This window comes from Sebastes umbrosus, chromosome 21 (genome assembly GCF_015220745.1).
Source record: "Sebastes umbrosus isolate fSebUmb1 chromosome 21, fSebUmb1.pri, whole genome shotgun sequence".
In the NCBI taxonomy this organism is placed as follows: Eukaryota; Metazoa; Chordata; class Actinopteri; order Perciformes; family Sebastidae; genus Sebastes; species Sebastes umbrosus.
In genome coordinates this window covers 22,240,936-22,259,777 of record NC_051289.1, presented here as the reverse complement: position 1 = coordinate 22,259,777, position 18,842 = coordinate 22,240,936, and the positions used below count along the sequence as shown (strand labels likewise).

Genomic DNA, 18,842 nt, shown 5'->3' with positions numbered 1-18,842 from the left:
TCGCCTCTCAGGAGCAGGAGAGTGTACTCTGTGTCTCGCTGTCGAAATGGAATAGCAGAAAAAGAAGAAAAAAAAAAAAGTGAGGGAGAAAGTGGCATCAAATTTTCCCCTGTGCCACAATATGATTAAGCAATTCAATGTCCAATGGAGTTCTCCTGCTTACACTCTCCACAGTGGAATACATTGTTCTATTCTGGCCATCTAAGTTTCACTCTGAGTTAAGTAGCCCTCGCTGCCAGCGCTGCCTATGAATTCAAAAAGGCTCTGCTAAATCATATCTTTTATTAAATTGTATAATGTAGGACAGCAGGGCCCAGGTGTAGCATTTGCAATAAATAGTAATAGAATACAGCGAAATGAAAAACCATGTGAAGCAGAAAAAAAAGATGAAATATTTGAATGATTAGAGAACCCCAGTGAACCCCATGTTGAGAAGAATCAAATCAATGAAAGTGTCTTATTTCCATATATACAGTACAGTACACTTTGTGGGAGTATTTCACTTTTATCCTCTCAGATCATTTATAGGTGATGCTGCTTGATTACTTCTTGGCAACATAAGTGTTGTGAGATTAGCCAACTTTCAAAAACAAATGTTTTTGGCTCCTTTAACTGGCTCCAAAACTGGGCTTCATTGTTCTAGACATTTACTAATTATGGCGTTCTCTAAAAGCACACGCTTCACAAAGCTGCTGCTAGAACTGTGGCTGCAGGACAGCGAGACATACTGTACAGGTCAGCAGAGGGGTTCTGGTAGTTTTGATAATTAATCAAGTGAAATTTGTGCAAATGATAATGTCTTTAGATTCATGATATGCAGGCACATTTATTAGGTGAATATTGTATACTATTAAATATATACATATATATATATGTATATATACATATACAGTATATACATAGGTACATTTTGAAAAGAAAAAAAATTGCGATTAATTTGCGATTAAAGCTGAAGTAGGCGAGATTCTGCAATATTTCACAGACCAGAGGAAAACACGCAATCAGAGCTGATCTGAGGTCCCCTGTCCATTTGCCATCTATGAGAGCCGACTGTCAAATCACTCGCGAACTCCGACCAAACGGTCAAACTAGGCCGCGCTGATCAAATATGAATTAATATTATGTTACGTTAATGCCTATTTCTCTCCTCAAATGTTTCCAGAATCATCTTGTAGTGCACGGTTTAGCTGTAAAATGAGAAAGTTTGTGACGCCGCCGCCATTGTGAAATCTGGTGAAGGAACGCCAAGTTCCGGTCACATGACCGGAGCACAGCCAATAGGAACGCTCCTTCAATGAAATGACCTGTGATTGGTCAAAGTCTCCCATCATGGGCTAAAGCCTGAAAACAGAACCAATGATGAGGTGCAGAAGTCTAGTTATCTCTCAGAACACTTGAATTACAATATGCTGAAAGGTTATTATGGAATTTTTGCCAAAAATATACTGCATACTGCCACTTTAACTATGGACAATCGTGCGATTATTTGCGATTAAATATGTGAATTGATTGACAGCCCTAATATATACACAAATATATATATATATACACATACATATATATACTTTCTAAAAACATATAAACAACATATATACATATATATATGTATATATGTTTGTTCTTAATTCATTTTGGTATCTTATTATCTGTTATAATTATGATTTTAGAAAGTTAAGATATTATTTACAAACAAATCAAATGAGACAAAAATGTGAGATTCTAAAGAAAACTTCAGAGAAGTTTAATCACTCTCCATCTCAAAGGATGTTTGTGACACACGTAGCTTCTAACGCGGTTAAATGAAAAGCAATACCTGCCACCCTCGGTCCCCTAGATGAATTCAACAAATCACAGCAAGTGAACAGAAAGTGAGACGTTTGCCTAAAAGGCATAAGCATGGACACCACATGTCATAAGATATACTGTATGTGGTGTGTATTTATATGTAAAAGCTAATGGGTGACAAATCTCCTGTTGCTCTGTGCACGACATAAACATCTGCTCAAAAAGACAGCGTTCACAATAACACACACAACATGCAGGGTCAGTGTCTACAACGAAGGCTCTCTGTCCTTGGCACTCATGTCCAGGGGAGCAAATGTAAAGCAGATGGCCTGGCTACTTTGTCCTCACTGGTGCTAATCAGGTGCTAAATATCCACTAGTCTGTGCTAATACATCCTCCCTACCTCTGTTTACTCTCTCTATCAATCTAGCCCCCCCTACTCTACTCACTGTTCAAGTGTAAGCTCAGTAAAAGTTAGTTCTTTTCAGCCGTTTTCTAGTTGATTATGATTTACAAAATGCTGTCTTTCATTTAGTTAAAAGCTGCTTCGGCCTGTCTGCAACAACAATCACCGATAGAAAACTTACAAAACAAACTGCAAACTAAATTAAAACATCCTTTCAGCACAGAAACGCTCACACGTTTGTGTTGACAGGTGGGAGATACCAGAGCCTGAAGAAGAAAAAAACACGTCCTGTTGGTAATTATAACTGTGTGGTTGATGTAAACTGGTCTCCTCAGCTGACACTTTGTTTTTACACAACAGTCAATACGCATCGAGTCCAACATCAGAGAACCTGAGAAATCACACACATCTAACCACATTCTAGCCATGTTTGAACATGCAGCGGCCTTCACACACCGGGAGCATGACAAATAAATTACACAAAAATGCGAAATACTCGCCTGCGAATATTATGTCTATAAGGCTTTTATTTTGGAAAGAAAGAATTTAGAAATTGGATCTGGTCTGCGCTGCCTTTGTCAAGGTTGAAAGCAGTAATAAAATTTGCCATCCTGGTTCGGACTACGTAGCCTCTGGGTTGTTGTTTCATAAATATAGGCGCAACTAATCCCGTTCTGCACAACGTGATTGGTTGATGCCTTTATTCGCAGTGCAAAAGCTCAGAAAAAGCGACCTCATTCCGAAAAGAATTAGGTTGTTTTTTCGTGGCGTAATATTTGCGTTCCGTGTGAAAGTACTTATGACAAAAACAACAGTTCGAAAAAAATATATTGACTTGCAAATTAATTGCACAAAAAAACACTGCCTGTGTGAAAAGGCCTTAACATGCATGCGACCTGCCCGGCTATGTCAACAAAGCACAGAGAAGCTCTGATAGCAACACACACAGCGGGAGAGTGACTTCATTCTCTGCTCAGGTAGACATTACTGCTCTATATCTTTACATAGCAAAAATATGTTTACTGCTATATTAATGCTCTGGATATCATATATAGAGAACCTTTAAACACTAAATACTTCTTTACAGTGCAGTCACAATCCTGCACCGCTGAGTGTAGGTGCATCTCAATTCCCTTAACTGCATCCGCCATTCTCACTTACATCTTTCCCTCACATGTTAGTCCCAACTATCTGAGACTCATGGAAAGAGGACTCAAGGAAACACAACTTTAGAGAAATGAGACGTGCTTTTCTCTCAGGCATCAGTTTCTGCAGGTGTTAACAGATAATGTAGTGTCTTTTGCAGTTTGTATTTGCACATATATGTGCTGTCCATATAACAATAAGGCTGCACAGTTACTGCTGCAAGCGCTGATTCTTTCTATCTCCTACATGTCAGCACTAGGATGAATCTGCATGTTTTTTTCCTTAAATGAACTGGCAAGATGAAATCATAGCACGCATGGAGCCCCGGATGTACGTGTTCACAAGTATGTGGACGAAAGGCAGAGAGGGCACTTAGCCCGGTGTCTATTTGACGTTGCTTTTTGCTCCGAGATCAGATGAGGGAAGTGACAGGAATCAGGTTTTAAGTGCTGTGGAGAAACAATGCAGCCTCTCATTTAGTGGCTCAGTGGCTTTCAATCTGAGGTTTGCAGGAAGACATAGAGAAAGATAGAGACAGGAGAGAGAGAGAGAGAGAGAGAGAGAGTCAATGATTTCCCCCAGCGCCTGTTTCAATAGTGTCTCCTGTCGCTCATCTGACCCATTGGTTATGCTGAGCCATGGGGAAATCTGATTGGGCTCATTACCCTCTCCTCAGAACTGATACAGGAAGTGCAAAGGAGAGAGAGAGAGAGCCTCTTCTCCAGCTCATTGTGGATGGACACCATCACCAGTGTTGTCACTATCAGGAGCGCATGGCCATCTGCCAAGGCTCTCCCTATCTAACCTGGCTCTCCTCTGCCTCCCCGCCTTTGTGCGGTGGAAACAAATGAGATTGAGCGTCGTCTCCTCTCACTGTGTCCTGGTGCAGTGGGGGATGGAGACTATTGGCATGCATTGTTTCATCCGTTCGGCTGGCTGGTGAATAAGAAGGGATGGATGACAGATACCGTGAAGGGCACGTAAGGTAACAATGTCCACATCAGCGGCGGTGATTGGCGGTACATTTGATGAAGTTTGCACCCAGGCAGGCTTTTTTCCTCTCAGTTTCCAAGTGAGGCTTCAACAGAGGAGATTGTAAATTCACCTTATTGGCCCAAATTGAATTCTGATATCATGCAAGGTCACTGGGGTGGGATTATTTAAATTTTGAACACAACAAAATCACCAAAAAAAAGAAGAAGAAATAAAGACAAACAATAATGAATATCTTCAACCAAATATGAATGAAAATATATTGATATTTTTTATGTGGATACTGGCTTTTTTATTATCATACTATCCTAAAAGTTCAGATAACCAGTTTAACGTGAAGGATTTATTGGCTGACTCGCCGCTTGTAATACTTCACCCAATATGATTTCAAAGGGTTACTTTATTATTTTCTATAGCTATTGTCTTTTTAGCTTGATTTTTCAGGTCTGTATTTCCTGGAAATAACTATGTAATTCTAACATCCGGTTCTGAAAAGTGAAGCCAATGTGGATGTGCCTTAAACTTGCATTCTATCTAATATCCAGCAGAGGGCGACTTCTCTGGTTGCACAAAGAAGTCTGATTGTATAGAAGTCTATGAGAAAATGAGCCTACTTCTCACTTGATTTATTACCTCAGTAAACATTGTAAACATGAGTTTATGTTGTCAATTGCTAATTTCAAGTCTTCTTCAATACAGCATGATGTTCATTTAGTAAATTATGGTCCCAATTATGGTACAACTTTAATCCTTTCACAGTGTTTTTTCAGTTCATGATAATTACTTGTAACAATTTACTCGTCTAAAAATATCTTATTGAGCGTTTGGTTGTACTAAGCTCCACCCTCTCGTGTCACTTCTGGTTGCTAAAAGCAAAGATGGCGCATCCAACAAACCAAAATGGTTATCGCCAAGAACCAAGATGGCGACGGCCAAAATGGCTTCAAAACCGCAGCCCACAAACCAATGGGTGACGTCACAGTGACTACGTCCACTTTTTATATAGAGTCTATATGTTTAGTGCTAATTATAGGAAAAAGACAGACGGTTTTCAACTGGTACATTTCCATTTAATTAATTCCAATTAATTGCTAATAACCAACAGAGACTTCTAGTCAGTGCACAGAAGGTCAGCTATAAATGCCAAAATGTGAAACTTCTCTCCATTCAAGCATACAGTTAAACCAATATGATGAATATTTGTTTGGGTTTAAATGGAGCCGTTCTTTCAAGGAAATCTGTATTTTCATTATTATCAAATTACATAATTATTTCCTGGAATCTTCCTTACATTTCCAACAAGTCATTGGCATTATTTAGGACCACTGATATGCTGATAACTATAGAAACAACTTTAGTGTTTACACTTTTGAATCTTCACAACAAACCAGTTAAATTATCACCCTATACAGCGTCAGACTGTGTGAGCTCTCTGCAGTGTTTTCTTTTAAAAGGCTGAAAATATGCCGTATCTCTCCGGGAAAATCGATCACACAACATACTGTAAACTACTAACACAAACTGCCTCTGACGTTGTACACAGCTCACTCATAAATCAGAGTGAAGTGTGTTTGTGCCGGCGCTTCGTAAACCTATCAAAAAACGATCAGAGGTGGCATTTCGAGGATGACCTCTAAACTGCACTGCTTACCACTGCGCAGTTGATTCAGCATCAGAGTTATTGAAAACCTGATGATATTTTCTACTCAATAGCTACTTCCTGAGACATTTGAAATGAACTGCGGCCCATTGAAAGTGAGAAGAATTGTATTTTTCTTTTTTTTTCTTTTTTTACTTTGAAATTATACAGACCTGAAGAGCTCTATACAGAAACGCTCTATTCTGACTGTGAACTTTGTCATCTAAATAAAAATGCTCTGTATACAGAATAAAAGGGTCTATTTCAGGCTCTTATGCAGCCCAGTGATGTGTCTAACACAGGAGCCAGCATTGAGGATAGAGCATAGAATTAGTTTCCCCTTTATACCATTGGCTTTTTAGGGGGGTAATGACTATTGAATTGCCATGAAACTTTGTACAGACATTCATGTTTCCCAGACGATGTAAATTGCAATAACTTTGCTGATCCCTTCACTTTTAATCCAGCGCCATCATCAGGTCAAATTGAACTTTGTCCAATACTTTGGTTCAGGACTAAGTACCCGCAAAACTAATGACATTCCCATCGGCCTCAGCTGTACCCTTATTTAATGGTAATTTAATCGCAAGCTGACACACTAATATTGTGAACATGGTAAATATTATACCTGCTAAAAATTAGCATGTTAACATTGTAATTGTGAGCATGTTAGAATGCTGATGTTAGCATTTGGCTAGCCCTCACAGAGCAGCTAGCACGGCTGTAGACTCTTACAACTCATTTGCATTTGGTATTAACAGTGATCTGTCTCTGAATATGTTGACTTCTGATGCACAGGCCTCTGCATTTACACCTGGGATGAATAATTATTTTCGTTATCTGATTCTGTCCACATTTTGGGGCTGGCCTTCGTTGACAAACATGACGCGTTCCAGGTTACGTCCCAGTTTGGAGAAGCGGAGACAGGAGTACTGGCACAGAAGCTATAAGCAATGTACCGCTGTGGATGAAACGTTAGTTCTGATCCAAAAATCACACAATAACACAAAAACAATGTGTCGAAGCATCGGTAGACCAGCAACTCCAGCGTGTTCCTCGAGGTAAAATGACTGTTTTTGTGAATGGAGTCTGGTCTGATCTTGAAGACCGCAATATAATGGCTTCAGTCCTCCATTGGACAGGGCCGTCTAATGGTGAAGTAAAGCGGGGAAAATATTCTAAATATAACGTACATTTAAATTGATAGTGATTTTTTTTTAGGTCGCTAAAATACGTTTTCTTCACCTCGCCATAAGTCAGCCGTTTCCGACGGGGAACTGAATCGCTCTCTTCAAAGCCACCAGACTACATTCACAAAAACAGTCATTTTACCTCGCAGAATGCGGGAGTATACAGACAGTACAACCCTACTTCAAAAAATTTAAACCCTTTCAGTTATTTCCAAACTTGGTACAACTTACTTTGACTCAGCTAGTGCCAGTGCGTCACATTGTTCATAACCTTATTGATTAGCTTACTTAATAGTAACCTACTACACCTGGCTGAGATCCCATTTCAATGCGGGCTAGACCACCTCAAGATTTAGTCTGGCCCGCATTGGCTGATCTAATTGCATTTAGATCAGAATGCGTTCTGTGTGCATTTACACCTCGCATTAACTTGATTTTTTTCCTTATCCAGATGTAGATCACGTGTTGATGCCAGGTGTAAATGAGGCTTTTGTCTTGTCTACTTCCTGGAAGTCTTTTGACTTGACAGTACAGCACTGATTAGAAAAAGAGAGGGTTACATACAGCAGCAATTTTCAGTGGCAGGCTCAGAAGGCAAGTGGTATCATTAGGGCCAGCTATACATACAGACGCTAAACATACTTACAACTAATAACCATCTCTGGTCATATTTGGCAACCAGGTGTACAAGCTTTCCACTTATTGAATAGGGTGGGAAAGATAAAATGGCTTTTGTAGCTCTTCCCTGGATGAGCAGGATTTCTGTTGCTTCTGTCTTCTCAGATCTCATAATACAGCAGTAAAGGAGATCAATACAATATCAAACTTCTGCTCGTGTGCTCTAAACCTGTAGATCAGAGTGTTAACAGCGTCAGTTTATTCTCTAAGGACAATAAATTTGCTTATGCTCACGATCTCTTACATACTGTGCATCTGGTCACACTGAGGGGTTGGTATCTCATTACCCAGTGGGCCCTTTGACTTGGCAGAAGCTGTCGAGTGGGTGGTGTGGACTCTTCAGCGAAACAGCATTATCAAATATACATTACAGGCATTTCATGCCACGGTGTGAGAGCTTAGGCTCCTGTGTGTTAATTGCCTGTAATTTCATGCTTGATGTGAACATTTGTCTTTCACGCTGCAACGGAGCTGGATACATTTTGTCTACAAATGCAAGAACGAGTTAAAGATTTGCTGTACCAGCCAACACCTCTAATGTTGCAACTTTCGTAAACACACCAGACAGCCATGTGTTGTACTGTAAATGGGGCTTTAGGGGCTTTAAAAAAACAATATAGACTGATTTGAAAATGGTCTGGATAATGACCCTGTTGGCCGAGGGAGTCATTTAGGGCCAAATTGCCGCTTGTGTTGGGCTTTAGTCCGTAATTAGGTCAGAATGCAAAATGCTTGTATTGTGATGTTGGCCCGCGAGGACCAGCACGGCTCCAGCCTCGGTGTTTAGAGTGTATCCATGTGTGTCAGAGTGACTCATTGAGCCCTCAGCTAGTGCTGTTGAGCTGCGAGGAGAGAGAGGGAGGGAGAGCACCGGGGGCCAGGCTCATTCACAACCTTGCGCTCTTATCAAAACATGTTTATTGCGCTGTAATGTGCCCTCCGTTTATGCAGCATTTAGCTCTCTGATAGTGTTGCTGCTGCAGGCCTGAATCCTGCTCCAGGGAGACGGGGAGCTTGGAGGGTGTCATGACCTCAGGCTCACCCTCTAACCTTCCTCACACCTACATAAACTCATTCTCTTCCTCTCACTTTTTTCCTACTTTATCATCCCCCTCCCCCCACCCCTTACTTCTGTCCACCTCCGGTTCCTCCCTCTTGGTGCCGCTCCCTCACCTCTCTCTTTTATTGATCATTAGCTGGTGTTGGGAAGAGAGAGGGGGTGTAATTAAGGATCCAGACTGGTCTGTCAATTCTGCTCAGCGCTGCATGGAGTGCACCAGACCAAGCGATGGCCCTAATAGGGCTTCATACTGTAAACAACACGCACACCTGGACAGCAGCAGGCTCCAGGGAGGAACACTGTCGACAAGTTAGCACTGATAAAGAAAGGAAGTTTATCACCAAAGGCGCAGTGTGTGTCTGTGTGAATGGGTGTGTGTTTGTGTGTGTATGGAAGATTTAAAATGCCTAAATAAAATCAAATTAAACAAAAAAATTTACAACACAGTAGACATTGTTGTACATATTTCTTTTTCATGTATGCATTTACTGTGTCATAAGCAGATGAAAAAGGTATGCTTAGATGAAAAATATTTCGCTTTTTGTATTTATTTGTATTAACAGTGAATTGCTTTTTATTGTGACATGAATATCCACCCCACATTAAATCAAAGTGAAGATAGCATTTCAGTGTTGCCCATCAGAGAGCAGTGTATTCATTTTCATGAGCAGTTACAAGGAGGCTTTTCCATTTTTTAAGATTGGCATGCATTGTTGCTGCCATCAGCTAAATAAAAGCAAAATAATTTTCCGTTTAACATGTGTTTTTCTTTTAATTATAACACAATAAATCCATACATAAAAAAGTGAAATTCATATAACAATGGGCCTCATGCAAGAACCACTCACACAAAATGTCTTCTCATATAGCATGTACAAATGATTTAAAGGTGCAGTGTGTAGGATTTGGCGGTGAGGTTGCAGATTGCAACCAAGTGAAACTTCTCCCGTGTGTTAAGCGTGTAGGTGAACTACGGTGGCTGACGCAAAAACGTGAAAACATGAATGAGTTCTGGCCTACTGTAGAAACATGGCGGCCGGCTCCGTGAAGAGGACCCGCTACGTATGTAGATATAAATGTCTCATTCCAAGCTAACGAAAAGACAGATATTCTTATTTTCAGGTGATTATACACTAAATAGATCATACTTATTAATATTATATTCCATTTCTGCCAATAGATCCCCCCCTAAATGCTACACGCTGCTCCTTTAAGGCAATTTGTGGCATTCACTAATCTTAGATACATACGGAATTCACGAGTGGTCCAGACCTGTGGTACAGACAGTCTGCCTTCTATACAAGGGGGAACAGTCATTTGACCTGAAATCATAACATAGGCTATAATATACTGTGTTCTCCCAACTAATATCTGCGTCACATGACGGCTTTAAGAAAATATTGCGCTGCTCTGATGAAACGACATTGACAGCATTTCTATTAATTAAGGGTGTAATGATTCATCAATCTGGCTCGATATATCGAATGAATGATCAACGATCCAATATCATCATAAATACCATATATCGCCATCTTTAAGATACACCTTTATTTTGAAATTCCCACTTCATATTTATTACTTTTATTTAAAAATAGATTGTCTCATAATATCAATTGCAGGTCCCTGAATTGAATTGAATCGAAATCGTATTGTGACCGACTTTGTGATATCAGCAAACTATCGTATCATTGGCCAATGAATCAATATAAAATACAACATTATATCGATATAAATACAACATTATATTGATTCTTTGGCCAATGATACGATATTTTGTTCAATATAATGTTGTATCGTGATGAAACTTGTGATTTACACCCATACTCATCTTATGAACAGGTGACATCCATCAGGTTGAAACAAGTGATTTCCGACGATTTACGGAAGATAACAGGGTTGGGTGAATCCAACTTGTGAACAAACATACATGCACAAACCTCACAGAAAAAAACCTTATAGAATTAGGATTGAGAATGATCTTGTATGAGGCCCGATCTGTGTTGTGTTTCAATTCATTTCTTTGTTTGATTTTTGTCATTGGGGCATTTTAAATCTTCCATATATGTGCATGTACATGTACAGGATTGTGTTTGTTACCTCATGTGGGCGTGTGTGCATCGCGGCCCACGCACGGGCGACAGAGAGACGACGTAGTGCGCATACTCCCACTCACTTATGCTCCCTCTCTGTCCCCGTGTCGGGGCCAACGCTGATCCGCGCCTTTAATCGATAAAACTATCAAAACATCTCCGCCGCTGCCCTCTTGTTGACTCTGCGTGTCTCTTGTCTCTCCTCCAGAGAAAGTCAGTATGCTGTCGGCATTGATCGCTCCCTTCAAGTACATAAGCCCTGGGACCAGCAGCACAGAGGACGAGGACAGTTTAAGTAAGCTGCTGCCTCTTCTTCTTTCTCTCTGTCAGCATGCTGTGCCGACTCCCTCAGTGACAGCGGGCCTAATGTGGGAATGATCTCCCTGTCACACACATAATTCATTATCTGGGACTTTGATTATGCACAGATGTCAGCTTGTGTGTTAAAATCTGTATTATCTTATAAAAGTGAGCTATTGAATGTTAGATTTGAGTGTTTGTGATAAATAAGTCATCAGCCCTCTGAGACCCGTTTTTGTCTTTTTTAGGGGGGTACAGGGGGTCTTTAGGGGGAGACAGCTGGTCAACAGTAGATGTCACATAGAGGTGGTGTACATCATGTGGAAGCTGGGAACATGGAGATTAATTTGAGATGCAGCTCAGCGCTGTGGGTCAAGTTGTTCTAGTCATGAAACAGAAATAAACATGAATAATTAATTAGTTAAAATTGATTGTGAAAGTGTATAAGGGTTTAGAACATTATGATAGAAGTATATGATGGTCATCCCCATGCTCTATTATGTATCATAAGTTGTTGCAGCAATTTTTGGGTTGATACCATTTGTTACACAGATTTGGTGCTAAATTTAACCATCTTTTTACCACTCGAGAATTGATAAAAATGATCAGTGATCCCTCCAAAATACCACATTAAGACACCAAGCTCTTGAGGAACACCATAGAAAAAGCCATGCTGTGAGTTGGTATCAAAAACTTTTGACATTTGGAGATTTCTGCAATAATTGCATTTTTTCAGCGATTGGATGGCGAGCACTTCTGTTGTGTAAACTGCTCAGAAACCCCCTTATTGTCAATCTAGCTAGTAAAGCCATCCATCCTCTGAATGCTCTAGGTCTCTAGTTTGTGGCTGTAAAGTTTCATGAGGCTGTGATTATCCTAGAGGTCACCACAGGTCATTTTATACAATGAGGTCAAGTTTCAAAAAATGGTCTCACTACAATGAAATGGCTTCTATGGGGACTAACATCATCACACATGAATACAGTTGGGCTCATTGGATCCACAAGAGTCTCGGCTTTAGAGTGATACCCAATTTATGTTATTCCAAGACTGTTAAGGGGACCCCAGTATGCAGAAATATTAAAATACACCATTTTTAGAACAGGTTAAAATAACACATTTAGACTGCATTCAAAAAACTGCATGTGATTATCATAAAGTGGGCATGTCTGTAAAGGGGAGACTCGTGGGTACCCATAGAACCCATTTTCATTCACATATCTTGAGATCAGAGGTTAAGGGACCCCTTTGAAAATGGCCATGCCAGTTGTTCCTCCTCAAGATTTAGTTAGTCAAGTTTGGAGCGTTATTTAGCCTCCTTCCCGATAAGCTAGCATGACACGATTGGTCCCGATAGATTCTTTAGTTTTTTTCTAGTTTCATATAATACCTGTACCTTCACTCTTCTCTGAGGGTTAGATAGGTACAAGCATGCCCGCATACACTACCATCTACTATCAGCCTCAGCCCGCCAGTGAATGGCAGCACTCGATCCCAGCCTCTCATCCCACCATTAACATTCCTGTGGCAAGATCTCTCCAACCTATTTCTGTTCATTTCCCATCAGAAATGCAATACGCCACCACTTCCCCGTAACTAGGTTTGAAGAGCGTATCACAGCTGTTCAGACTTTGCTCTCACAGAGGACAGAAGTGTGAAATAAAGCGGGCTACAGACATTTCATCCTTTTCTTGGAATGTCTGCCGCTCGATGTGATCCCCACCCCCATTACAAATAGGATTGGTGCTTTGCATCGGCCACGGGGACCGATGTTTCCCACTCACGGCACAGATTCAGAACCAATTTGGAGGCCGATTACAGAATGATTTGGCAGATAACATCGCCATTTTATAGGGGATTTGTATTTGGATTTTAAAACACTTAAATATGATAGAGCCCTGTGCTGTGGAGTGGGCTCGGCTCAGGGAGATGATTGTAGATTTGTTCATTACCATTTCATTGTGTATCAAGTGGCTCAATCTCGCCTGGGAGATTTTCCTTGATTCATTTTGTTCAGCCAGGATAAATGTGTCACACAGTAATGACTGCTTCTCTATTTTTTTTTTATCACTTTGACATTTTGTTTCTGTTTTTATTACAGGCACCAGCAGTGCAGAGGTAAAGGAAAACCGTAACATTGGTAACCTGGAGGATCGCTCCGTAGGGTCTGCGGAGTGCCAGTCGCTCTTCTGCTCCGACTCTGCCAGAAGTGGCAGCTCTGGTCTGAAGAGGAAACGGCCGCTGGAGGAGGACAACAACGGGCACTTGTGTCAACTCCGCCTCATCTATAAGAAACTGACGTGGTCTGAAGCGCCAAAGAATGCTTTGGTGCAGCTCAATGAGCTCCGGCCGGGCCTGCAGTACCGCATGGTGTCTCAGACGGGCCCGGTCCACGCTCCCGTCTTCTCCATCGCTGTGGAGGTGAACGGCCTGACCTTCGAGGGCACGGGCCCCACAAAGAAGAAAGCTAAGATGAGGGCCGCCGAGCTGGCCCTCAAGTCCTTCGTCCAATTCCCCAACGCTCCTCAGGCCCACCTGGCCATGGGAAACATCTCAAACCCTTCGGCTGACTTCACCTCAGATCAGTCAGACTTCCCCGACACGCTCTTCAAGGAGTTCGAGTCGTCGCCGTGCTCCGACGGCCTCTCGCTATGCAACTCGGCGGCAGAGAGCGAGCTGCTGTCGAGTGAGCTCCTGAGACACGGACGGTTGCTCCGCCACACCTTGGACCTGATGGTGCAGGCTCAGCAGAGGCTAGGTGGGATTGTTCCGGAGCCGGAGGCCCCCAAGAGCCCCGTGGCGCTGCTCAATGAGCTCCGGCCGGGCCTGCGCTACGCCTGCCTTTCGGAGCGAGCCGAGGGCCGACGGCTGCGCAGCTTTGTGATGGCGGTGCGCGTGGACGGGCGGATATTTGAGGGCTGTGGTCGCAGCAAGAAGCTGGCAAAAACCCATGCGGCCCAGTGTGCTCTTCAGGCCCTCTTCAACATCAGGACAGCCCCCGAGGGGAGGACAGGCCTCAAAGCCAGCAGGAAGAGCTGTCCTCATTTACCCCAGGTGAGTACAGACACATCCCCAGCGCCTGTCTTCTGCTAAGCTTTGGCAGCTACTCCACTTCCTACCGAGGCCTGTAATGACCAAAACAGCAGGCGTGCAGCGAAAAGCCAAACACCTTCCAACAAGTAATTAAGGAGGGAAGGCGATAGGAGTTAAAAAAGAGCGGGATGGAAGGAGAAATGGTGGCAGCGCTGATAAAGATATGTGTATGCAAGCTGGCATTTACCTTGTGTCTAAAAATAGTGAAAATACAGTTCACAGATGTGCGCATGCATTTGTGTTCTGCAGAGCCTGGGTCTTGAGCAAACAATATCTGTTTGTCGGTCTGTTTAAATAGAAAAGCGTGTAAATGAAGCTAATTATTGTCCTTGTGCCTCTGACACGAGAGAAATCTGCATCGCCGCCCAAATGAGTTTTTTTTTCCAGTCTTATGTGTTTGCAGAGCTGTAATTGGGAGAGTTTTTGTAATTTTGCAAGATCTCCTGTTTTCTCATGTGTGGCATCACAGTGTCTACAAACATTAATTCAATCTGTTGCCCAAAGGAGATAGAAAAAGCAAAGAGCAAATCGACAAACAAACCACCGAGCCCAATCCCATGCTCATTTACCCAAATATGTAAATAGCAATCAGAGCCAGGAAACTAGTTTTTGAGAAACTTGCGGTAATTGGAGAGCCTAAAGACATAGTGGCTGGATTGGCTGGCACTTGTTGACAGCCGTTTAAAACTTCATTTCAGCATAAGAATTTCATCGAAAGTAAAACTGCCCCAAGTAGATAGTCACACTGATTTTAGTTGTTTACTATTGTTTGTATAGAGAAAAAACCTTGAATCCAAGCTGTCCAGGTCGCTGGCTTATTGGCAGCTGGAAGGGAAACTGTAATTTTTCCCTCTACTGTCCTAATACAACACAAAAGGATGCGCTCTCTTAAGTCTTGAATGGAAAAATTAAGCCCATCCATACACATCCAAAGCGTCCTCTCCCTGAAGTCTTTCCTTGAAGCCGTCTGTCGACACACACCCACGCCACCATATTGTGCTCCCGCGCGTCCTGTAGGGTATGTGTCGTATTAACATTCTTTCCCAGCCTTGAAGAAATAAACTGGCGAGAGTGTCCTTCCCCAGAGCGCGACATCAACCCAACAAACCTGCACGTTTGCCTGGGAGAAACTTTTTTTCTTTTTCTCCCTGCTGCCACGGTGTCTAAAAGGATTTTAAGAGGATTTGCCGCACCCGTTTAGTTCCAGAAAGCACTCGCTTGTGGAATTTCTTGAAAGTCAGCCGTGCTGTCTGCCAGGCTCGAGAGGCATTTTTATTTTCATTGGTAAAGGACAAAAAGCGCAAATACAATATGCACGCATGCATGTGCAAATAAACATGTGACCAGGCATGTGTTTGTGGGTACGATGTGTTACACGTCTAAACTGTTGCGCAATGTTAATTCGAAACCCTTCCAGCTCAGATGCACTCCTTCTATGTTCACATGCGAGCCAATCTCCCTGCCAAGCACTGATTGCATGGGCAGCGGTTGACTACACTGCAGATGTGAAGCGTAATGTGGGGGTGGTTGCCAGCTGTAGCCTGTGGGTAATGCAAATGTTATGGTGGTACGCCAAATTATGTGTGCCACCTTGCTCTGTTCTTTTCCCAGAATTCCCTCTGGCTGTACCTGTTGCAGGATAAAGCTTTATTGAGAAGATGTTAATAGCTCCACACAGTATATAGCATTAATCTATTTCCTTTCCTTAAAATTATATGCTTCTATCTGACATTTTTTCGTCAAAAATCAGTTATTAACGTGACACTATTCTTTGACAAGTTATTCATATTATTTTGTATTGGTTGATTTTTTGTTTCATGCATTAATAGACCTAAAAAAGAGGAAAGTTATATCTCCAAAGTCACTTCAGGTTCCACCAGTGAAGCCAATGTCAAGTTCCATCTCTTTACCGTGTTGCCCTGTGTGCTCTGAAATCGTGAAGTAGTGTTACATCTGCGTTCGTTTTTTTTAAACTCATTTTATCAGAGAGCTTATGAATGGCTTTGTAACAATTTCCAACTAAATGGAGTCATTTTGACCTCGTTTGAACTTGATGAAAAGCTGATTTTACCGTTAGCTACCATGCCAGACAGCTAGCTTGCTAATTTTTATTAACAGCTGGTGCTATCATTTGTTAGCAAGAATTACTGGTATTATTAGTAACTCAAAGTTACTACTTCAAAGATGACGGCAAATAAAGCCAAAATGTAGTAATCTAAGATAAATGTTGGATACTAGCTAGCTGGTTGCTGAACATTTGTGATGTTACGCTAATTCTGCAATGACCGCTCATGTTTCTTGGTTTGTGACATCGTACTGATGTACATTGTTTCCGTATATATTCTACTTAGTTTACGTACTAAAGACAACCATGATGTTTTTCTAAACCTAAGTGGTTTTGTGATTTTTCACAAAAAAAAGGAAGATTAGAGAAAATTCTGAGAATATGTTTTTGTATGATTTAGTGCACCTGAAAAATACATGTCCTTTGTATTTAATTCCTAATTCTAATGTCATTGCTGTCTTTGTAGATAAACTTAAAGGTCCCATATTGTAAAAAGTGAGATTTTCAGGTCTTTTACATTATAAAGCAGGTTTAAGTGCTATATAAATACTGTTAAACTATCAAAACGCTCAATATACGGAGAAATACACAGCCCGTATTCAGAAATTGCGCGTTTGAAACAAGCCGTTAGGATTTCTGTCCATTTGTGATGTCACAAATATACAATATTTAGACTATTACACAGTTTTAAACGTAAACATTCTAAATGTGTCCCAGTTAATTTCCTGTTGCAGTGTATGTAAATAACATTAGCTGACAGGAAGTAAACATGGACCCAAACTGTTGCCTAGCAATGCAATTTTGTTGCAATCCCATTGAAATGCACTAAAACGGAGTGTTTCAGACTGAGGGTAAATACAGGTGTATTCAGGCAGACAGTACGAGGTAAATAATGTGTTTTTTGAACACTACAGCGTGTAAACATGTTCTAATAGAAACACAAAATACAAATATGAACCTGAAAATGAGCACGATATGGGACCTTTAATACAAGCCTGAAATTTTGGTATCGGATGTGTTCTGGTTTCTGTTCGTAGTCCGAGTAGTATTGGCCAATCACGCTCGAACAGGCTGGTTGAATGCAGGTAAACAGGTCATCCGTCAGTCTCTCAACTCCAACTCCAGTCTCGCATCTCAAGTTGCTAATCGGACTGTAAACAATAAGCAGCGCGCTAGGGAAAGGAAGTCTTAGCCCAGATATCCGCTGTCTACACCGAAACCCCAGAAATATAACCCCTTCCCCCAGAGGCTTATCCGTAATCAGACCAGTAGCCGATGGGTTCAGAGATTGGTCCTGACCCAACTTAGTCGCTCTAACAGCCTGGACCTATGTGCATCCCCTCTATTCACACAATATAATTCCTCCAGGCAAAGGAGGCAATGGGTCATCTCAATCATCCCCTATGGTGGCGGAGAGCTTTCATACGCAACCTCTGGATTGATTGGTTGGTTTACTTTAAAAAAAGACCCACAGGGTAAATCAGCAGCTAACGTCTAACACTAACACAGGGTCAGAGGTAAAGCACAGAGTTAACACAACACTGCTACTTCCTTCTTGTAAAAAAGAATTGAGAGGAAGAAAGGGCTTCAACACTTGCCTATATTAATGGGGGACAATGAAAGTAATAGGGGCAGACAGGACAGTAATATGAGGACATTGCATTAACTCAACAGAGTGGAACGTAAGGATGAGGAGCAGCATTAGTCCTTCAGACTTAGCTGAGCAGGAAAGGCTGGTAGCTGGAGAATTCATCCCCCCAATGAAATATTTAAACTCACAGGAACCGCATGGTGCTGTATTCTGCTTCACATACATACTGAGGAATAACACAGCGAGAGTGACAAGACAAGCATACTAGTGCAATAGACTTTTTTTCCTGCAGTAATATTGCCTATATTTTCCTCCATCCCTCCCACGCTCATGGCTATGGGAATTGACTTTTAACAATCATACCAGAAATGAGGCACTGGGCCACAGTCTGCTTGACATTAAAGAGCTATTTATCTTCCAGCAAGGGCTTTAATTTTGTATTTCATCATTTAACCTTTATTTATCCAGGGAAATCAAATGAGAATGCATTCTGCAGATATACCTCGACTTACACTGACTTCGCTCTACTTAGTCATAGCTGAGAGATACCCAGTACAACCACACTCCTCTACATTAAGCAGCTCTCACAGTGATATTGGGAGTTAAGTGCCTTGCTCAACAGCACATCATCAGTACAGGGGGGGGAGATATTCTAAGCTGATCAGGGGATTCGATGTAGCAGCCTTCTGGTCACAAATCAATTTCTAAGGGACTGTACGATAATGATTGGGGTGGGAAGGGGTGCTGAATATTATATTTTATTTTATAAAAAACACCAGCATTATTTATATTTTCTTTGGACCCTC

At 41.6% G+C, this 18,842-nt stretch overlaps 1 protein-coding gene across 1 annotated transcript in view; it reads left to right on the top strand.

Annotated features, from left to right (window-relative positions):
- The window catches only part of adarb2 (adenosine deaminase RNA specific B2 (inactive)), a 218,132-nt gene that overhangs the window by 124,744 nt on the left and 74,546 nt on the right, over nt 1–18,842 (top strand). The window contains exons 2-3 of the mRNA XM_037757007.1: nt 11,196–11,282; nt 13,389–14,341. Of these exons, the coding sequence (XP_037612935.1) occupies nt 11,196–11,282; nt 13,389–14,341 (1,040 nt within the window). The remainder of the gene's footprint in view (nt 1–11,195; nt 11,283–13,388; nt 14,342–18,842) is intronic.